The 24360-nt window shown below is 35.2% G+C and overlaps 1 protein-coding gene across 1 annotated transcript in view; it reads right to left on the bottom strand.

Moving 5' to 3' along the window:
- Positions 1-17262, bottom strand: part of LOC148942490 (isocitrate dehydrogenase [NAD] subunit gamma, mitochondrial-like) — a 60473-nt gene extending 43211 nt beyond the window's left edge. Inside the window, exons 1-3 of the mRNA XM_089102700.1 lie at positions 17165-17262; positions 8749-8805; positions 4998-5214 (exon numbers count right to left, since the gene is read on the bottom strand). Of these exons, the coding sequence (XP_088958826.1) occupies positions 4998-5214; positions 8749-8805; positions 17165-17221 (331 nt within the window). The 5' untranslated portion in view covers positions 17222-17262. The remainder of the gene's footprint in view (positions 1-4997; positions 5215-8748; positions 8806-17164) is intronic.
- Between the last annotated feature and the right edge of the window lie 7098 nt (positions 17263-24360).

A 24360-nucleotide genomic window follows, 5' to 3' on the forward strand; every position in this document is an offset into this window, starting at 1 on the left:
AATATGATGGGTCAAAACTTAGAAATTTTTGTTGTACATATTTACGAAACTAGGTATAAAACTTTTTGCTAACCGCTGATGGGCACAGCGTACCGGCTGAAGTTTCTCAACAGGCACTGCAACCCTGCGCGGGAGTCGTTTTGTCGTGGATTGAGGGGGGGGGGAGGGTTTTTGTGATTGGGTGGGATCAGAGATTTTCTTCCGAAATCCATGCAGAGTTTCTCTCTTCTTTTTTTCAGAGTTTGCATTTTAAACTTTGTCAGCAGCTCCTCATACGACATTTCTGCCTGCTTTGATACTATCATTAGAGCTCTTTTCTAAGCTATTTCGATCCTGGCGCTTTGCTCGGTCGTCAGTCCAAAATGCCATACAGGAGCTGCATATTACAGATTTAAGCGAATAAAACATGTAAATATTCGGAGGAGGTGATCTGGAGGGGCGCCATGTTTCGACATAAGCTTGAGCTTCTTACTCTATGAGATTCTTACTACGTTGCCTATAATTTCCATACAATCATCAATTTTGGCGCTTTTCTTTTCAAATTTTTTAAAACTTAGGGCTGCACTATTGTATAACAACAAGTTATCTCTGTGCGATAGTGCATTCTGTACAGTGCTTAAAAAAAAAACTCTGTCTCCAATGAACCAAAACTTTGTCCAAAAACATCTAATCAACTAATATATTACATTTAATTTAGTTCCAATTAAATAAAAAAAAACTATCTACAATGAGCAAAAATGTTTCATCCAATATTTAGAAATCTTTTCAATCAATTATTGATCAAAATCAGTTTTAGGTGTGTCTTTTTTTTTAAGTTGTAACCCCCCCCCCCTCCCCAAGGAAAAATCTTGTGCCCGTGTGCATAAAAGGAATACAATCTAAAATACAATAGAAAACAACTTAGAGAAGTTTGTTTTTGTGTCTTTCGAAGCCATTAATGTTTAGGCCTGAAGAAAACGAGTTTGAAGAATGTAAAAGAAAAGAGGGCCTGTACCCCTTCATTTAGAGATTTTCGCTACGGTGTCTACAATCGCCAATGGTTTCCACACAATTCATTTATTTTTGGTGTTTTTGTTATCGTAAGTGTTATAGTCCCTGCACTACAATGTTGTATTGCAACAATGTATTATTTTGTAACTATGTATTGTGTACACTATCACAAAATGACCTACACCTCTGCCTCCAATGAGCTGAATGAACGAACAAATTACTATGCCAGATCTAATGTATTTCAAATTAACTAAAAATATCACCTCCAATGAGCTAAAAATTCGGTTTACACCACCAGAGAAATAACATGTTTCCAGGTTATTGGACATGTTTTGGTATAATAAGCTTAGTTAGCTAGTGAAGAAACATTCTATATTAAATTGAGTTTCAGTTAACTAAAACAATCTCCAATGAGACAAAAGTCTGCTTTACATACCCAGAGAAATAACACGTGTTATTATACAACACATGTTATAATAGCGTGTTATTTGATGCGTTTTAGCTCCAATGAGCTAAATGAGTTCATGAACTAAAGTGTTAATTTTAATTTCCGTGTTATTGGACACAATGAGCTAATGAACTACTTATAATTTAGTTTCGAATACAAAAATAAAACTCTCTGATGAACAACAATCTGTTTACAACGAGAGAAACTACTACTACTACTACTACTAACAACTCACCGCAGCCCCAAGCCGCCTGAGGCCAACACAGCTACGCACGATCCTCCTCCACCCCAATCTATTCAAAGCCTCCCTTTTTACACCCGCCCAGGAAGTTTCCATTTAGTTTAAATTTTCCTTTATGACGTCCTACCACCCCAGACGGGGACGACCTGCTTTCCGTTTAGCCCTAGATGGTTGGCCGAAAAGAACAACCTTCGGCAATCTGTCATCCTTCATCCGCACAACGTGCCCTAACCACCTCAACCTTTCTTTCATAATAGCCCTAGAGAGCGGTACTGAACCACATTTTTCGTGCAGCCTATTGTTTGAAATACGGTCAGTCAGCCGGGTACCCAGAACAATCCTTAAGCAATTTCTCTGGAAAAAACCTAGCCAATCTTCATCCGCTTTTCGGAGCGTCCATGCTTCAGAGCCATATTTGACCACTGTCATCACTGTAGCTTCTAATATTCTAATCTTGAATTGCAGACTTATCTTCCTATTCTTCCAGACTTTTTTTAACTGTGAAAAAGCACCCTGAGCCTTCGCTATTCTATTTTTAACATCTTCACTGCTCCCACCATCTTTACTAAGAATGATACCAAGGTAAGTGAATCTGCTCAGCTGATAAATATTTTCACTACCCAACGCCACCTTTTCATCTTCACATAGTCTTAGCCTTAGTGATTTAGTCTTCCTAACATTAATTTTCAAACAGATTCTGGGACACTGAACTCGTACAACCTCCAAAATTTCATTCATTTTGCTCACACTTTCTTTTAGGATGCTTAAATCATCAGCATAATCCAAGTCCAGGAGACATTGTCCTCCCCATTTGATTCCGTGGTCTCCCATTGCCTTTCCTGTGCTCCTTAAAACAAAGTCCTTAAAGCCCTGCTTAACTCCTGATTTAATACAAAACCAGCTGCTAACCTCATTTCCTACCTTAACCGCAGCAGTGTTATTCTCGTACATAGCACTAATCATTTTAATGTATTTGTCTGGTATACCATATAAGGATAAAACCTTTACTAAAGCTCTTCTATCAACAGAACCGAACGCTTGCTCGTAATCTATAAAACTGAGGTCCAAAGGTGTTTGAAAATTCAGGTACTTCTCAATTAATATCCCATGAGTAACAATGTTGTCAACTCATTCCCTGCCTTTTCTAAAACTACACAACTCTTCTTTCAAAGATTTGTCTATGATCTCACACAGCCTTATATGTATCATATTACCGAATAGCTCAATACCCACAGAGAATAGACTGACTCCACGTTAACCACCCCGCTCACTTTTGCCACCTTTCCAATGAATTGGTTCAATTATGATTTTTCGAAAATCGTTATGTACTTCCCCTTTTTCAAAAATCCTATTCATAATCTTCAATAACTTATTTCTGACCTCAGAGCCACCATATTTAAGAAACTCATTTACCACCCTATCAGCACCTGGAGCCTTATTATTCTTTAATCCTTTTAGTACTGTTACTAATTCCTCCTCGCAAAACAAATCTTCCTTCACATCCAAAGTATCACAAACTTTCATTTTCCTCTATATTTTTTCCTGCAACTCTATCTCGGTTAAGCAAGTTCTCAAAATGTTCGGCCCATCTCTCTTTAGTTTTTTCCTTATCGCTAATTGCGACCCCATTCCTATCTTTAACTGGGACAAATCCAGATTGACTACTCCCTCTAAATTTGTTAACGTGCAAGTACAAAATTTTACTATTATGCCGTCTAGCTGCATCTTCCAGATCCTCGACAATTTTATCCATGGCCTCCACTTCACACCTCCTTAGTTCATATTTTAATGCTTTCTCCACTTTCTTTACATTCCTTTTGTTTTCATACAATCTATCACTCAGATAATTCTTGTACAAGTCCTTTCTCCTTTCTATTAAACATAAAGCTTTTTCACTAATATTCTTAGCTGCAGTTCTAGCTTTCTTCCCTAATACACCTTCAGCAACTTCACAAATTATTTTTCTAAAATTATTCCAACTATCTTCCACATTACCGAATTTTAAACTCTCAAGTTTAGTATTCAACTGTTCCTGGAAAGTTTCTCTCAAATTCTCATCCTGGAGTCTAACAACATCATAACTTCCCGGGAGGTAGTCACCCTTCCGATATTTCAGTTTTAAATTAACCCTTGACACTACTATATTGTGATCTTTACTTTTAAGATAAATAACAGCACTCATCTATACCATAGTATATTGTATTGATCCTGCCGGTCTTCGTTTTACTATAACATAATCAATAAGGTTTGCTGTCTTACCATCACGTGAATACCATGTTAACTTATGAGCCATTTTATGACCAAACACCGTATTGGTTTTAACTAGATTGTTATACCTACAAAATTTCAAAAGTCTGTATATATTACTGTTTTCTTTTACTACACTATTTCTACCAACCTGGGTGTTAAAATCTCCCAGTAATAGCATCATATTTCTACCTGGCACCTTGTCTATTTGCTCCTGCAACTGTAAGTAAAATTCATTTGATTCCCTAGTATCTCCGTCAGTCGGTTCTACTGGTGCGTATACTACTAGTAACTGATACCCTGAACTTTCTAGTCATAAAATGAGCAATTGGTATTATATTATTAATACTTTCTCAGTCTTAACAAGACTTAGCAGCTTCCTTATATATCATGAGCCCTACTCCCTGTTTATGTACCCCATCATTCCTGCCTGAGTAAACCAATTCTGTTCACCTAATTTCAGGCTTCCTACCCCTGGGATATGAGTTTCTGGAACTCCTAATAAATCCAGTTCGAATTGTCTGAATTCTTCTGTCAAAATTTCGATAAGGTAGTAATTTTCTAACGTCGTAACATTCCAAGTTCCAATTTTCACGTTCTTTAAATCATTGAAATTATTTTCGCCTCAGGAAAAGCAATGATCCCGGATACCAGTGCAGGACGGGGATCACATATCTTCTCAAGTCTACACCGAAGTGCTTAAGCCGGCTTAGAATCGGACAGCAAGAAGTCCCTGGGACCTCCATGAATGGGGGCTTTGTGCAATCCTGGGCCTATCTTGGTCACAACATGGTTTTCAGCACCTGGCGATGCTCTTCTATCAACAAGAGTCGAAATCCTGCACAGCCTATTACCTCCAACTCATTATACATTCATGCCTACAAATATTATGCTACTATGGGGAGGCAACCCATGTTATTTCCCACGTTTTAGGTCCAACAGCCTAATAAACTAATGTGCCAATTTTAACTTAAAAAAAAAAAAAAAAAACTGTAGTGAGCAGGAAATCTTTTTTTCGTCACCCAATAAATAACACGCTTTTTCGCCAAAAAGAAAAAAAGGGTTGCATACCTTTAATAGCTACGCCATTCCTTTTAATTGAAACAATAGCATCATACAGATCTTCCTCATTGTCCATAACAGGACTAAGATACACCTCCTCAAAGTCTACAGGTATGCCAGCATAGCGAAATACTTCCTTCACATTTGACATAAGTTCTGGTCCTATCCCATCGCCAGGAAGCATAGTAACTGTATATCTTCCACCGTATTTTGCAACTGGAGGTGGCTGCAAGGTGAATTATATATCTTTCAATTTGGATTATGTAGCTTTTTAAATAATGTGGCTTTCAATTTGGTTGAAACAATCCTTAGTTTGAAGAATCGCTTCTCAACGAACACGTATATCTAATTCTTATTCAGGATGCGAGGACTTATGAATGATAGATTTAGCATTAATTTTGAATTATATTATAATTGCGCTGGAGTGGCCTCCTCTGCTTCTTTTTCTGCCTTTTTCATGCCTGATTTTTATTTTTAGACTGACAATCTGTGTTACTTGGCCCTGCTTATTGTTTATCTATTTATTAAGCTGAGACAAAGAGCTCTGCACTTTACTGTTATTGTCAATAAATGTTTCATCATTTTCATCTTCAAATCCTTGACCTCTACTTGAGTAAGCAAAAATGTAAAGTTTTGATTAAATAGCTATTAAATGACACTGTCATATTTCTTTTCTTTTTTTTAATCGATGCCTTAACATAAGGCTAGAACACCTGTAAACAAAAGTTTGAAAACAAGACAGAAAAAAGCTTTCAAAAACACAACTTACAGAAAAAAAAAATTCAATATTAATGATAATTAAATGACAACATGTAAACTAAATTATCAATATTTAAAATCTGGAAACTTATAATTTGAGGCTGCATTGACTCTAATCTCGCAATAGACGATTTGTTCACAAGTTAATGCTGTATTTAGATAACAAAAGGGACTTTTAATACCTTTCACAGTTATTGGTCAAAAATGATAATCTGTTCACTCTAACTTTAGTGAAAATGCAAGAGGTTAGCATCAGAACTTTTCATTAGGTTTCATCATTATTCTTGTTGTATAAAAAACGGTTGTACCATTGTTATTGTAATAAAAATTACTCCATTCTTTCGTTTAGTGAAATACAACAGGTCAACAAAAAAATAGGACCGACCTTGCACCATTATTCATGTTTCATTAGGTTGCACCATTATTCTTGTTATATAAATAACGGTTGCAGCATTGTTACTGTAATAATAAAAACCCCATTCTTGCTTCTAGTGAAATCCAACAGGTAAGCAAAAAATTAGCACCACTTGTGCACCATTATTCATGTTTCCTTAGCTTGCACCACTGTTCAAGTGTCTGAATAATGGTTTCTCCATTATTCATCAAATAATAATTATTGCATTGTTACTTTTAGCAAAATGCAACAAGTTATCAACAGAACTGTACCGATTTTGCACCATTATTTATGTTTATGAATAATGGCTGCACCATCATTCAAGTAATAATGATTAATTCCATCTTACTTTTAATAAAATGCAGCAGGTCAGTAACAACGATTTAAAAATAAAATATGAAGAATAGTATCACCATTACTAATGTAATAATATATCCTTTCTATTCTTATTTTTAGTAAAATACAAAACGTTAGTAGCAAAACAGCATCGATTTGGCACCATTCTTCTTGTTTCATTAGGTTGCACCATTTTTCATAATTTCTGAATAGTTTCATAAATAATGGTTGCAGCACTATTCATGCAATAATAATTTTTCCATTCCTAGTTTCAGTGAAGTGTAAACAAAGTGACACTGATTATGCACTAATATTCATGTTTCATTAGGTGGCAGTTGCACCATTACTCATATGAATAATGGCTGCACTATTTTGCATGTAATAATAATTACTCTATTCTTACTTTTAGAGACATACAACAGGTTAACAACAAAGCTGCAATCGGTTGTGCACCATTACTTATGTTTCACTAAGTTGCACTACCATTAGCCACGATTTATGAATGATGGTTTCATCGTTATTTCGGTACTCTAACATTGCTTTTCGTCTGTAAAGATTCAAGAAATTACGATCTGTTGACTCCCAAAGACTACTACATCCTCAAAGGAAGACTATGCCTTCTTAAGCTTTTTGGTGCCTTATATTTTAAGCTTTATCTTTCTGATTCTCCATCCACGTTTTTTTTAAGCTGGTGCCTGCTACTACCAATATAGCTGCACAGGTGCATCTAGAGGTCTTTCTCATTAAAAATTATGTTCCCAATGGTTCCAATTTCTTAAAAATAATGGAAATTTAAGTTTCCATTTAACTTATTCAAACAATCAAAATTCACTTTCATGTCCTTGGTACTTCAGAATATTAACAAGAGTCACTTGTGTAAAGGCGTCCAATAAATTTTCAAACTATTTACAGAACGAGCTTCTTACAACAGCATATACATCAAACAGTCTACTTTGTATTATTTGTTAAGATACTTAGAATTTATTAATCAAAAGTCAAAAAGCTATTCATCAAAAGCATGCAAACATTTGCATAATTCTTGAAAAAGGGAAAGACAACCCCGAAAAAACGGGTACAATCTTGAAAAAAATTATTCCACTGAATTTTCGCATGTAGAAGAACCTTAGAACAGAGGTGCTTTAGAGCCAATACCAAGAAAAATACAAAAAATCACATTTTTCCTAAGGAGAATGATAATGGAACTAGGTTTATTTGTTCTCTTTTCCTCAGGGAGGATTGCATTGCTCCATTAGTCATAAAATACAAGGAGAGGGCTTATTCAAACAGAAAGTTAAAGTTCAATTTTCAGAACATACAACATCCTCTGGTAGATGGTTCCAGTTGTTACAAACATGAGAAACAAACCTGTTCAAACCAATTTTTCTATTCACTCCTGGGAGATATAACTTGTAAGGGCGTTGCATAGTAGTTATGAACTGCAGAAAATCTGAAGAACATGCTCGAGTTCACATTATCAGTTACATGGACGGATTTTGAATGTATTTATCAAGGCCGTATCCAGGGGGGGGGGGGGGGACCCGGTTTGGACCCCCCCCCCCGAAATTTTTGACCGAGTCGAAAATTAGTAAAACCTAGGTAAAAATCAGTAAAATTAGTCGAAAACTGAGTCAAAAACTAGTAACCCCTCCCGAAAAAGTCAAAAATTAGTAACCCCCCCCCCACCCCGAAAAAAAATCCTGGATCCGCCCTTGGTATTTATTGAATTCTAAATGAGTATAAAAACACTCTTAAGGAAAGGAAAAAGCAACATTAAAACTTCAGCAAACAAAAATCACCCTAACAAAAATTATCTTATATATATGGGGGCTATCACCCTACTCAGCCTCCAATCTTTACACTAAGCTTGGCTTTTTTATCGCTATGCTTCAAGAGCAACTGGTGTAGCACAAGAGAAATGGGATAAAAAATATAGTTGTACTTTTTTTTTTAAATGGTCAGTAAATAAGACAACTGTAATTACCAATGTCACCATATGCATTGGATTCTAAAATGTTCAAGATTAATTGGTCAAACTTTATTTTAAAAAAGTGGGGAAGGGGAGCGGGAGCCCCTCTGTTTAGCATTGCTCTTTACTTTAACATGAAAAACTTGTTTTTGTATTCAATCTTGATATAGGTTGCTATTATGTTCCAATAAAACAAATGGAAGTCAAGGTCTAGATTTCTTCACGACTAGATCTCAAGGACTAGGACACGGGCTAGGTCTAAATTATTTCATGTTTGGTTTACTAGGAAAGGAAATGATACTCACTGGAGGGGCGGCTGTAAACGTACGAACATTGTTAACAGTTAAGGCTGGAGCTGAAACCTGGAATGAAAATCAAATGCAAATTATTTTGACATTTCATGTATTTATTATGAAAATAAAAATATATGGAATAAATATAGATCAAACATAATAAATACATGGCTGAATAAAATTAAATGTGCTGCATCAAAAAGAAAAGAAATATTACTTTTTTATATTTTCATGCAAAAAAACAATGTTTTAATCTCATTAATTTACATCTGTGACATATTTTTGGAAGACGACTACATTAAACCTAATAGGTTATAAAATCTTCTGTGAAAATTTATACCAAGTATAAGCAACAATCAGTTGAATTTCACCTAATTGGTTGCATATGTGAAACTTTACACCAGTTAAATGAACAACCAATTTTTGCATTGGAAGGTCTTTAACAAGTAAATTCACTGTTTCTCTACACTGTTTCTCTAAACAGGATTAACCAGGGTAACACAATTATTATAATAAATAGACAGTTAAATAAAATTAAATGTACTACAACAAAGAGAAAAGAGAATCAGTTACTTTCTTATATTTCCATTGCAAAAACAGTACTTTGATCTCATTGGTTTATATCTATGATGTATTTTTCCAAGACAACCACATTAAACCTAACTGGTTTTAAAATTCTCTGTGAGAACCTTAAAGCCTATAGAAGCAGAAATCAGTTCAATTCCACCTGTCTGGCTATGTGAAACTTTAAACCCCTAAAAAAAATCTTTTGAGTTACAAAACTTTTAACAAGTATACTCTCTTTTTCCCTATAATTAAAATCTGTCTATCACAATTACTAAAGACCAACCTGAAGAAAATGTATCATATTCTATAGAAATCACCTTTTTTCTTACTTTACCTCTGACAAATGATTTTTCCTATATCTACTATCCATGCAAACTGTTTAACAACCTTTGGCCATATAAGGCCCCACAAAGCTGTGTTGCATTCCTACTAACAATCCCCCAAATACAGTCATAATTTTATTTTGAGGGGGTCAACATAATTCATGGGATCAAAACTGATTTCAATTCTAAAGAATGAAAAGCATGTATGAAAAACAGAAAAAATACAATTAAAAAAAAACTGACAGTTTAAAAAAAGGCCAACTGCTGGGTAGTGGTATTTACAGAGTCTTGTGTTCTTATGGTAAGTTTTACATTGGCAAAACCCATCAACAGCTGAGAGAATGACTACATTAACACAAGATTTCAATAGATAAATCTCTGAGATGTAGAAATAAAAATGACGATTTTGATTCTGCCTTAGCCCTCTGAATTTTTGAAAATACAGACCATTTAGTTCTTTTTGGTGAGGTAACTTTAGTATCCACAGCAAATGACTCACCAAAAACTTTTAGGGAGGCAATTAAAATTAAAAAATACATAAATATAGACCTTGTTTTAGATAGAGACACTAGAGATATTCCTATAAACCCTATTTGCAACAACTTAAAATTAAAAAATTCAAATAACATTTTTCCTCAGTTTAAATCAAAATTTGTGTGCTCAGTTTTAGCATTAGTGATACTTGTGTTTCAAAGAAGCAAGAATTTCTTGTAAACAAAGCCAATCATGCTATCTGACAAGACTTAAATCACAATTTCCATTTTTGCTTTAAGCAAAGATGCATTTAGGAGGTATTTGCAATAAAATCCCATAAACATGGTGTGACTTTTCAAAGAGTTGTTTGAAAAGTATATTTTGGCAGCCATATTTTGCGTTGGGATTGTAATTTTTTATGGGGACCCCTCATCCTAATGACTTGCAGATAATATTCAAGATGACCAAAAAATAAAGTTATTTTCCCAATTTTTGTTATTTTCCCTGACATAAAACCTTGTATATTAGGGTTTGCTTTTTTCCTGAAACTAAAGTATGTAGATTTCAAGCTGTTTGGAAAATAAAGTTTTTAGCCTGTTTTCTGACCCTATTTTTTTCAATTCTGCAGGGCACACTAGGGCCCTATAACACAGGAAAATATCACCATAAGTTTTAAGCCATTTGAAAATAAAATTAGGTCTTTCACAATCCCTTTTTTTGCATTGGAGCCCTATTTAACCAAGAACAAAAGGGTATAAGTTTAAAAAAGGAAAAAAAGGTTTTGGGCTGTGTGACATACCATACTTTTATTTATCCCAAAGGGTATAAGTTTATAGCTGAAAAAGAAAGATTTTGGGCCCTATGCCAGACTAGAATTTTTTTTTTGTTTTACATTAGGTTTCCTTTGGCCCTGGGACTCATAGCTGAAATTTTCAACCTAATAAGAGAAAAAACAACTTTTAGATTTTTCCTAGGCTACCTAATATCCTCTTCCTTCAAAACAGAAATTTGATCATGACCCTTGAGGCTAAGAAGGTCATTTCATCTCTAATCATATGGCTATTAACTAATCCCCAGCAAAAGAAAATATTTATAATATAATTCGTTTTCAGTTAAGCACCAATGGCACAGTAGGCTTTTGGTTTTTAATTACAGTTAGGAATGGATGCAGTACACAATACATGATAAACAATATAAACACACTAAAATCATAGAATTAAGTTAACAAACATAGAATATAAATGTTTTTACTTTTTTAAGTGAAGTGAAAGTAACCCTTGAGGTTGCAATCATTAGCCCTTAGCCCTTGAGGCTAAGAGGGTCATTTCATCTCTAAACATATGGCTATTAACTAATCCCCAGCGTTGCACTATTTTGAGAAATATAGCAATCGGGAAATTTTGAGTCAATGAAACAAGATGGAGAGGAGAGGGACTGGTTCTCCTTTGACCCTTTCAACTCAGACTTTCAATTTTGACTAAATGAGCCCCTATTTCAGTTTTTACAGCAATCCCTTGCACACAAGATGGCTAGGGGGAAATATAAAATTATAGATGAGGAGGATTTTTGTAACCTTTGAAAGTAATGCCCCATGAAAATACTTAAAAGCATTGACCTTTACTCCTTCCCTTCCAAAAGGCACTGACTTCATGTTAGCAGAGACAAAGATTGAATTATAAAACTGAACTTTCATAAATACATCTATAGTATAAATGAGGCTGAAAAAAAATGTTTTAAGCCTTGCATCTTTGCTAGACCCTAGCTTATAAGATTTCATTGAAATTGAAATTATGTTCCTTACATTATGAAAAATTAAAAACAAATCTTGACATTCCTGAGAATACTACTCAAATCAATAGAATTATGTTTTCAAAAATCAAAGTCAATGAAAAGTTGACTCAAACAAAATTAACTTTTTTTTAGACTTAAAATTGGTAATAAACTTGTAATTGTCTAAGCTTTAGAAACAGGGAAGGAGTATAGATAAGGGCTTGAAAATGCTTTACTCAGCAAGAAGATACATTTCCCCCTAGCTTTTGGCTTAAAAAAGGGTTAAAAACAACATTTCTTTTCTCACAATATGAAGAATAATTGAAGTTAACACATTTTGACTGCAGCTCTATTGTGCTTTACCCTCAACTCCCCTAATGTGCAAATGTAGAGTGCAAATTACATATATCCCATGGGTTTTCTGGTTCTAGATTTCATCATAGTTGATTCAATTTACAGATACATGGGTTTAAACAAGATTTATGAATGGCTTAAAGTAAACACAGCAAATTTAAAAGATTTATAAATTGTGTATTCAGTTGGATCATGATGAATCAATACCTATGGACTATATAACTTTAATAAAATGTGATTACAATCAAATGATAAGTTTTTAGGGTACTGTTGCACTAATTGGTACACAACACTATAGACTGTCCAAGGAATGCAGTCATGGAGACCTGTAAAGTGGGTAATTCCTATCTCAATTGATTGCAAAGTGTGGTTTCTCATTGAATTTACAATATTTAAACTGTTGTTTTTTTGGGTTTAGGGGGGGGGGGGAAGGTACCTAGGTTAGGTTATGTAATATAAGCTATGCTTTACCCCCCATCCCCCTAATGTGCAAATATATAGCCCAAATTTGTTTCTAAACTATTATAAATTCATTCTATTTTATTTTTGTTATTAGCATTAACCAAACTTGACTTCTTTCATGTGTGCCATTAAGTGCAACAGTACCGTTTTTAGCCAGTATTTTAACCCTTTTATATAGCCAAAAATAAGAAGAAAGGTATCATCTTTAGAGGTCCATGAAGGGCTTAAAATTAAATTTCAGAGTAAAAAATATTGTATTTTAGAATGAGCATAAAAAAGGTCATCAAATGGTATGTTCACCTAGTTCACAGCTTATTAATAGAATCTGCAAATTAACCATTAACTATAATCCAACACAGACAAAAACATTTATCAATAATTTTACCATAATGACAGTGCAGGGTATATTGAGACCCAGCCAGCAAAAGCTTGTCTTGATACAAACCAAGAAAATCTGAAAAGTTTTATAAACAGCCTAAGATGGAAAAATTTTAGATGAGCTACTTTTTGTAATCTTGGAAAGAGGTTAGGCTAGGGAAATTAAACTTTCAGTAATGAATCCATGGCCAAAAACATCCCATAAGAAGGTATTGCCAAGCTACTTAGTTAACTCTTTTCCAATTTCTATGTCTCAGAAATATACCTACTTGACAGGTCTGTACCAATTAGAATTTTGACAAAACAACATTATACATTTATTTTCAGTTTCCTTTTCTTTGATTTTAGTTTTGAAAAAGCAATTCCTGTTATTTGAGCAGAATTTTAAGCCAAATGACTGTTATTTTTTTCTAAATTTAAGAAATTTATTTGCAAATCTTCAAAACCTTGTAAATTGGGACTGAGCAATGTTGAGAAGCTGAAAATATTTTTCTTATACTGCATTTAAGCAGAATATCATTTTGAAAGAGCAAGGAATAAACTGAGGCAACTGACTAGACACTTCATAGCTGACTATGAAGATAACTTGGCATTAAACATCAAAGACAACCCAAAGAGGTTCTGGAGATACGTATCTGCTAAAGATAAGAGTAGACAAGCCATTCCTGCTCAACCCTGAAGGAAAAAAGCTGAAAGATCTGGAGGACATTGCAAATTTGCTAAACAACCCATTTGCATCCAATTTCTCAGTGGACGCCACAGACAAGCCACTGTCCCCTGCCCCTAGGATGGTTGAGCACCCTATGCCAAAAATTTACATCACAATGGACGAGATTTAGAAAAGGCTGAGTAAACCAAACCCCAACAAAGGTAAAGGCCCAGACATTATATATCCCAGTCTCCTGAAAGAGCTTGCAGATATATTAGCCAAGCTGCTCTATTTACTATTCAAGCTGTCCCTTCAGACTATTAACCTACTTGCAGATTCGCAGACAGCCATAATTACTCCAATATTAAAGAAAGGATCTAGAACCCAGCCTGAGAACTATCAACCTATTAGCCTGACCTCAGTTGTGGCCAAACTTATTGAAGGGATAGTCAATGATGCAATCATAGCACATATGACTATGAATGGCTTTCTTTTTGGTGGTCAGCAAGGCTTCAGGAAAAGTATGTCTATCAAAACCAATCTTAAACTAGGTGATGGATTTATAACTGATCTGCTTGAGCAGGGTTTCCCAGTCCATATTTTCCTATTGGATCAAGCTAAGGCCTTTAATAAGATGCCTCAATGCAACCTCATGATCCAGCATATCAGATAGACAATGATGTTGCCCAGTACATTCAAAGCTTCTTATCCAACAGAACCAAGATTGTTGCACACCAGTTCATGTTAAGAGTGGTGTCCCCAAAGGGACCAAACTAGGCTCAACACTGTTTAACCTTTAAATAAATTATGCTCCTGAGGTGGCCAAGAACGGCTTGGAACTGTATGCAGACAATTCCAAACTCTTTGGTCCAGCAGCCTCTATAGAAAATTACTCTTCTCTGCAAGAAGATCTCAACAACCTCTGTCTGTGGGCAACAACCTGGACACTTGAGTTCAACCCACACAAATGCAAAGTCCTGCATCTTGGTCCAAACAATCCCTGCCATAGTTACCACATGGTTGACTCTGCAGGTGCCAATGTGCCCATTCAGACTGCCAAGGAAGAGAATGATCTTGGGTTATTAATTGATGATAAGCTTAAGTTTCATAGTCACTGTTGGAACCAAGCAGCTAAGGCAAACAAGGTGCTTGGTTTGATCAAACATTCAGTAACAAGTCACCAACCAAGAGTTATCCAAGAAGCTTTGCACAGCCATTGTTTGACCTCATCTTGAGTTTGGTATGTCAGTTGCCAACCCCCACTTTAAGTGTGACATGGAGATTCTTGAGAAGGTCCAGCATAGAGCAACCAAGCTCCCTTTTGCAAAAAAACAAATCTTCTACAAGCAACAACTAGAAAAGCTTGACCTACCTACCCAAATGTACTGTAGAGAGAGAGAGAGATGTCATCCTTGCATTAAGATGATGACCAGTGCCACCATCAAGCCCATTTTTGATTACAATGAATATACGAGAACATGAGGAAATCCAAAAGACATTCTTGTAGAAGACAGTTTAAAGTTGTACCTAACCTGACATTCAGTTAGGTTACCTGTATCTCTGTATGGTGTTAGTAACTGGTCAGAAAGTGGGTATGCTGCATCACCAATTAAATGGCTATCATCAGGAAAAAATAAAGTATTGTTTTGAGGTCAGTGCCAATTTCCAAAAACCCAAAACACATGCATCATGCATGGACCCTGGCTGCCATACATAACAGTCAGTAAATTTCAGGTTATGTTGGCACACAACCTGCAATTGCAGAGAGTGAAACACCTTTCTGTTGATATATGTTCCTGGAGAATGTTCAAAAAACCATACCAGACCCTTTTAGCAGCCTAGAGCCATGACAATAGTCATTGTTTTCTTTTTAAGTTTTCTTATTCTTCTTATAATGTATCTGAATTGATGAAGGAAGTTGTTGGAAAAAGTAAAAAGTAAAAAAGGAAGTTGAAAATACTGAACTAAGGAAATTTCAGCAATGCCTATTTGTTATTGGTATATGGTAACTGGTATATGGTAACTGGTAAATTGGTATAAGGTAACTGGTGAAAATTTGCCCCTTTTTTTCATTTCTGAAAACATTGTTGATGCAGTCAAGTTGATAGTAAAAAAAATATCAAAGCCAAATGAAGAAACGTGGTGGATAGAGAAATGGCAAAATTATTTTGCCTACAATTACAGGGAACTTGTTGATCATATGTCAATATTTATGACATTGTATTCCACCTTTAGACCACAAGCAGCCAAGCCTATTAGGCTTAGCTTTCACTTGTTTGCTGCCTGTAAGTCCAAATCCAGTCCCAGATTTTGTATACAAGTCCAGGGGACATTGTCCATCACACAACAACCCAAAATCAATCCAATCTTTCATCCCTTAATTCTATGACTATCAACCTTAGTTCTGCCCTAGGAATGACATATGGATGGATGATAGATAAGACTTATCTATTTTAATGACATCATTTTTATACAGTCCTAAAAAGGGCTTAAACACAGGTTTGCCTCTTAATTACTTGGACTATCTGTCTTGGTTTTTTCTACAATTAGTCATGTCTTAATGCCTACTGCAAAGTAGGCTACTTGATTTTAATTCAAAATCAATGGACTTTGTCTGTTGCAGTATCAAGTATTTTGCAGTATGCATTAAGACATGGTTAATTGTAGAAAAAGCCAAGACAGATAGGTAAAGTTCTACCAAATCATATTATTGAGTTATGAATAAATTGAATTCACCATTTGATGCCTTTTTTATGCTGATTATGAATATAATAATCATCAATCGGAAATGAATTTCAGCCCCCCCCCCCTATATACCTAACATAACCTAACCCTGAATTGGCAAATATAGGGGGGGCTGAAATTTATTTCCAATATAAATTATTATTATATTTTTAATCAGCATAAAAAAAGGCATCAAATGGTGCATTCAGTTTATTCCTAACTCAATATTATGATTTGGTAGAACTTTACTGACAGATAGTCCAAGTAATTGAGAGGCAAACCTGGGTTTAAGCCCTTTTTAGCATTGTATAATTTTTTTTTATCCAACTTAATCTTGACAAATCAATGCTTGCAGATTATAAACTTTAACAAAATGGATTTATAATCAAATAGTCAGTTTAAAACCAATGTTTGAGGGAGAAGGAGTGGAGGTAAGTAGCCTACTTCAAAAAACCTTCCCAGGACAGCTACTTTAGTTTGCAGATCCACCCCCAAGTTTCATTTTCCTACCTTAACCCCTTTCCAAGATAGCAAAAAGCACTGACAGTCAACGGTGAAGCATAATCACAGACACACATTTAAGCTTGAGTCCACTTTTGGAAAATACTAACCAATCTTGAACCTAAGAACCTGATGGTAGTAGCCTACCTAAGAACTATTAAGTCTTGAAGCTGGAAATAAGCTGCTAATTAAAGTTTTAATTAAAAAGTAAACACTATAATGATACCTTAAAATCTACTATGGTTGCAAGGCTTTTGATAATTTTCTGAACTTTTCTGCTCATTTTCAAGTTAATTTTTCTTTGCCTTCTTCGCAAATATATAAACGCTGTTTTTTATTACTACGATCCTTTCTTTAGCCGTTACCGTTACCGTTCTTTAGATCATTATTTTTGCAACTTACAGGTCATAACTCTGTGATGTTAGCAAAAAGTGCAAAGAACCACATTTTTCTGCCACATAGAACAATGATGAGAGAATTTTGATGATATACTCATCATTGTTCTTAGACTGATGTTCAGAGCGGAATGTTCAGAACATTTAGAAAAGAACGGCATAAGAAAAAAAAAATCTTAGTCCTAACTCTTAACCCTTTCACGATCAAACCCTTATTTTTCGATCAAATTTGACGAAAAATATATGATTTCTGACCAGAAAGACCCACTGATTTTGAATATGCTTATAAAACCACCTAAAATAATTAGGAAAAAGTCTGTCCAAAATGGGACTCCACAGTCCCACTGGGCAAAGCAACCTGATCAAATGCTAGCCAAAGATACCAAGAAGTCCCTCTGAGCAAGTCACTTTTTTAACAGAAAAAATCCTTTATTCAGAATGGAAAACTTTGATAATTAATAAAAGTTCAACTAGGGGTAAAATCCTTTTAATAGACAGTGTTTCACAAACAGTGATAAAAATTCACAAATAAAATATCAAATACTTCGGTCACATATGCAGTGACCGTCATCAGTTAAAATTATCTACGTAAAAACTTAGATAAAAGTGTTAATTACAACTCTGTCTTTGATGATAATCATGGTACTCAGCAAAACAGCTCTTCTGTTCATTGATGCACAACGTCACATTTGAAGCAAATCATGAACGGCCTTGACTTAACTTGCTTTTGAGAACACATTTCACATCTTGAGCATTGAGAAGAGAATCGAGGTCAGTGCTTTCCCAGACGACTAGGACAGACATCGTCTGGAACTGAGGCACCACAACTTCCTCGTCTTTTTTCGTTAACTGCATCAGCCTGCTGGAAAGTACTTCCGTTTTTCCTCTTCAACTGTAACATAGGAAGGAGTCCTCTAACAACCCTCCGTCAAAATTCAAACAATGTCAATTTTTATTGGGATACAGGAGAGTGTCAAAACATGGACCTTGCAGAGAGTCAAATTATCGAAATACCCAATAAAGCCGGTGCCACCATTTCAACGACTTTCTATCTCTTCCATAGCTTTCCTTTTTCTGGTCATAAAGGTTTACATTTCATTATAATCTTTTTACAAAGGATCATTGTAATCTTTTGCTACTTGAGGGGCTCTGGTAACTGAGGTAGACCCAACATGATTTTTTCTCCTTAAAGAGGCTACCTCTATACCATGGTAATTAGAGGCAAATAGAACAGTCTTGGAATCCATCCATTAGTAGACAACAATCGATCCACAATGTTTTTGGTCGAAGCTCCTTCTATCTAAAGTTCTGTCAGGTGAAAGGATATGGAGCTCCTTCCTATTTGAATGAATAGGGCAACACGCCAAGATACCATCTTCCCTAAACTGCTCAAGAAGGAAGACAGACGAAAATAAGTTATCAAAGATGACTATGTACTCTTTTCTACTTATACCTTTAGTCGTTTCTCGAACGACTCTACTGCCAAGTCCAAATCTTAATTCGTTGTTGAAAGTTTGGAATTTAACTTGATAAACGTCAAAATTGCAGACAGAACTGCTCATGTAGGCCAATCACCAAAGCTTGTGACATCTTTTTATCAGTTTCATTGGGTTACGTTGCTTTAGCTTGGAAGTACTTTGAAGAGAATGATGGACCTGTCAACACTCAGGTAAGTTCCAGGCTTCACTAACTGCTTGAAGCGGAAGATATGATGTCAATCATCGGTTGCAGCTTGAAAAGCCTGTTTTCCTAGCCAGCTGTGACTGTCAGGTTGTCTCTGACATGAAGGTTTTTTGGAATCTCTTCGGGTTTGCTTCTTGACATCCTTGGCGATACCAAAGGGACACCCAAGTCAGGATCAGTAGCCCAATAATCTCTCATGCTTGGAAGTAGGTGGTACTCCATTAACAGATTTAACCCAAGGAATACCTTAAGCTCATTGTCTGTTACGTTTGATATGCCTGCCCTTCTAAAGTGAATAAAGATTTGATTGAAAAACCAGAAGCTGAAGAAGCTCATTTCTTAACTAGGTGAGAAAAAAATCCATAGGAGTTGAATCACTCCCTATTTCCTTTAAGTAGCCTCAGGACTTTTCGAGTCCAACTGGTGGGCTTGTGCGACAACTTTCTTTCAAGTCCTTTGTGGCTCAACGAATATTGTTTTCCTTAATGGTGGCTTTACATTTTCTTTGGTTGGTAAGCTGCACGAGATGGAGCTGGTGCCGATGAATTTGAAAGTGAAGCAAGGCAAGGATTCGTATGGGTTGGGATTGGTTAAGTGGCTGACGAGTCTTCCCGATCGTTCGGTATGTCTGAGCTTGGGAGAGCATTAGCTGATGCCATGTCAGTCAGGTTCGGCTCCATAGCATTGCCTTCTATGTCAGTGTTTTCCTGTAGATCCAAATCTATCTCTTTAGACTGCTGAAACCAGTCATCATCTTCATCTAAATCACTATGATCGCTTTCCACCTCTTCTAAGGCGTTCAGTTTGGTACTTTGGTTAATAGACTTTTGCTTTCGCATGGTCCATGGTGAAAAAGAACCAATTATAAAATAAAATCCTACGGGAAATAGAGACAGAGAAAGAGAGAGAGAAAGAGAGAGAGAGAGAGAGAGAGATAGAGAGAGAGTGAGAGAGAGAGAGAGAGAGAGAGAGAGAGAGAGAGAGAGAGAGAGAGAGAGAGAGAGAGAGAGACAGAAAGAGAGAGAGAGGGAAAGAGAGAGAGAGTTAGTTGTGTGATGAGCAAGGTCAGCTAAACCAAAAAGCCATAAACCATTCGAAATTAAAATAAACCCGAAAAAAACAGTATCAAGATTACTGCTGCCTTAGAAATTGATTTTGTTGAGCATTTTCGAAAGTGCCATTTTATCAACTTTGACCAGTGGGACTTTACAGTCGCCGCCACGCAAAGGCCCTAGCCATTAAGACTGCAAGATCCCAAAAATTAAATCCAGCACAGCGGGCGTCCAAAGGACTTTATAAATTCTTTTTTTTTACTAAAATGTTTATTATACATCAGCAATAACTCTTGCAGTTTTTGCTCTGATCTTACAACGCTGCAACTTGTTATCACAAATACAAGAAAACCTAATTCTTACCTTTTAAAAAAAAAAATCAAACAGCCAAACTTCACCGTAAGCTAATATCTCCAACTGAACGCTACCTTGACTTGTTACCCATTAATGGAATGGCTAGAAACGGATGAAACAGGCTATATCACTGTCACAATCAAGCGTTATTTTTCGAAAGATGTAAGACTTAGCACAATGACGAGAAAAAGAGCGGTCTTATTAATTTGCAAGATTAAAGAGGTTGCCACACTAAGTCTAAAAAAGGAACAGATAGATAGGAATAGAAAAACACAGACTACAAACTATAAGGATCTTAAAAACATCCTTATAGTTTATTCTAGTATATAACGCAAATTACAAACTTTTTCTAGAAGATGTATTACTTTTTTCCATCTCGTAACACTCACATTAAGATTTCATCTTTTTCTATCTAAAATCTAAGGCCAGTTTCGTTGAATAAAAATAATTCGTAATGTAGCCGGCCTATCCATATAGGCCACAGTTGGCAAAACTTTTCAATCGTTATAGAAACATTGGACAAGATCCCAGCTAGAAATTTCGTATTTTCCAAGATGCATATTAATGCCCAGCTCGGTAAAAAATATGAATAAATAGTATTCTAGCTAATCTAAATTTGGTGTAGGGGAGGAAAATAGAAACGATCATAAACCGTTACAAACTTGTACCTAATACGACCAATACGGTATTTGGTCACGAAATGGCCCTCAAGTTAAAATAATACTTACATGGTGGTATTTCGACGATCCTAATTGATTTTGTTATTATAAATCGATAGCTGGCAGGACCGATTCAGGATACTAGGGTGTATAGAAGTGTCACTACTCATCTTTAAAGCAAAGATCATCGTCTAGTAGTGTCTAGAGCTAATTTAAAGTTTAAATTTAGGAATGATAACTCTCTTTCGGGTGGCACTTAGAGCGTAATAGAGCGGGTGGCACTTAAACGCTTAGAGCGTAATAGACTCCAGAATGAGTGTTTGAGAGTTAAATAGTAGCAAATCCCAGAACAAGCAAATAGTATCGCAGAATACATAGCATAGTGTATTTGAAAAAAACAATTTCCACCCATAGCTCTTTGCTCTTATCCACTCCAAAGACTTCATTTCTAAAATCCTTTAACCTTTCACACTTCCTCAGAAAATGCAACAAATTTCCGATGCATCGGACAACTATAAAGACCATCTTCATTCTAAGACGTCCGGGCTAAGTGGTTGGCGTGCTGGGTTTGGAATTCTTTGTCCGAGGGGCACGGGTCCGATTTCTGGCATGGCCGGTTTTGGCATGGCATTTGTCCGAGGGGTACGGGTCCGATTTCTGGCACGGCCGGTTACTTGGTTTGGGACGAGAATCAAAGGCATGACTCTGTAAGCTCAGCCAGACTTGGACCAACTCTAAATGGGTATCTGTATATATCTGAGGAAGTTAAGCAGGAAGTGTGTGTGAAAGCACAGGATGGCTGTCTGTCCCCAAGCCCCCCATTGTAGTTCCTGGCTGAAGGGCCACGAAACGAAGATGAGCACCGCCGGTTTGGACCTTGAAGGTGTAGTGCTGTCAAACTTACTTACTTACATACTTGCTTTAATGCACATTCTGACCCTTCCCAAATATCTTCTTCTTTCCCCAAAAGGCATAAAATAGCCTCTACAAGATATTGCCCATTTTACATCCCTAGACAGCCCAGTTCTAAGACATATATCCTTTCTCCATGTCTATTATCCTGGAATACAAACCGAGATAGCAAAAAGACTGGATCTGGTAAATTCTGAATTTCATGATTGAACAGAATTGAATGTACCTGTTTAGAAACCTCTCTTACTTGGAAATCCCCTATATGAAACTAAAGAGTTTAGAAATTGACAATATAGAAGATGCACGAAATAATTTCAGGGAAACTGTTGGCGATGTAGCTGAAGATATTTTACAGAGGACTGTTAGATTTTCAGCTAGAAACATTAACCACAAAAGTTAAAGCTAGAGGAAAGAAGGAAGAAAGTATAGTTAATTAAATTCAAAGTTAATTAAAGTTTAATTAAAAGTTAAATAAAAGATAATTAAAATCAAGTAGTTGCGGACATCAAGCCATGGCTAATTGTAGAAAAAGCTAAGACAGATAGTCCGGGTGAGAGGGAAATCTGGCATAAGCAGCCCTTTTTAGGATTGTATAGAAATGATGTCATTTCACTTGTTGATAGAAAAGTCTATCAACAATCAACGGCAAAAAACAGCAAATTTAGCAGCCAAAGAGAAAGTATGACAAATAAAAATAATGAAGAAAATAAGGAATTTTGGAATTATTCTACCCATATCCTAAAATATAGGCAGAATGTATGGTCCAGAATACCCTACAATACTTAGGATGTTTGGGTAACAGTGCTATTAAAATTAATTTTTTAGTTTGTTCTTTACCGGCTGAGATTGATCTTCTTCTATCGATTTTACTTCATGTATCAGCTCATTTGCCGTAAACAAAAAATTGGTCAGTAAAATAGTAGCGCTCCGCGCCTAACCCAAATTTTCTTCTGATTGGCTGAAAACACTAGCAAAGGGTGCTCTTCCTACCCCTCCCCCATACATAATGGCCCTGGTGAAAACTATGGTGGGTGATACCAGTTCACCCTTTGTGATCGAGAACAATTTTACTGTTCGTACACCAGAAAGATTTTCCCATCGGAAGTACCTCTAAGGGGCATTTTTTTTAAAGTTTACTTGAAATAACAAGAAATCAAACGCTAAATAAGAATCAAGCAAACTTAAAATTGACAGAGCCTAAATTTACAAACTTAAAAATGACTATATTCCATGTAAAAAAAAGTAATATTTTAAGTAAAGAAAGTTTTCAAGAAGTTCACACAAAAGGACTTGGTATCGTCCTCTAGAAGTATATTAGAGGGTTTTCGCGTCTAGAGTACCTTTACTTGTAAGGAGTGCGTATGGCTTTTCATGTATATATGACTTATATGGCTTTTCAAACATGTATGCACACCTGAACAATTAAAAGAAACAAAGGTGGTTGTCAATGCCTTCCATACCTTTGAAAATCACACATATATATATATATATATATATATATATATATATATATATATATATATATATATATATATATATATATATATATATATATATATATATATAAATATATATATATATATATATATATATATATATATATATATATATATATATATATATATATATATATATATATATATATATATATATATATATATATATATATATATATATATATATATATATATATATATATATATATATATATATATATATATATATATATATATATATATATATATATATATATATATATATATATATATATATATATATATATATATATATATATATATATATATATATATATATATATATATATATATATATATATATATATTTTTTGGCGGGCTTCTATAGATAGATTCTCACCGTCGCTTGTCTTCTAAAAGCAGACAATTTGAGCCGTTTCTTGATGTCATGACGTCCAAATGGACCTTAAATTAGACGTGGTGCCTTTGTATAATTTTTTTTTTTATTATTGGACCCTTAACTTTTGTCTTTTGTCATTATGAAAAAACATATCGCCGAACCTTTGTTTCTTTTAATTGTTCATGTGGTAGGACAAAAATTTCTTTTTCTTCAACGATTTATCTAGTCCAGGTTTTTGATTTTCAAATTAATTTTTGATTTTCAAAAGGTATGAAAATCAAGCGTATGGATTTTCAAAGGTATGGACGGTATTGACAACCACCTTTGTTTCTTTTAATCGTTCAGGTGGTAGGACAAAAACTTCTTCTTTTGCCTTGGCTTGTCTTTTGTTGTTATGAAAGACATGTCACCGAACCTTCGTTTCTTTTAATTGTTCAGGTAGTGGGACAAAAACTTCTTTTTCATGCAACAATTTATCCAGTCCATATTTTT

This window comes from Artemia sp. Qi Xiang Cuo, chromosome 16 (assembly GCF_049724085.1).
Source record: "Artemia sp. Qi Xiang Cuo chromosome 16, ASM4972408v1, whole genome shotgun sequence".
NCBI lineage: Eukaryota > Metazoa > Arthropoda > Branchiopoda > Anostraca > Artemiidae > Artemia > Artemia sp. Qi Xiang Cuo.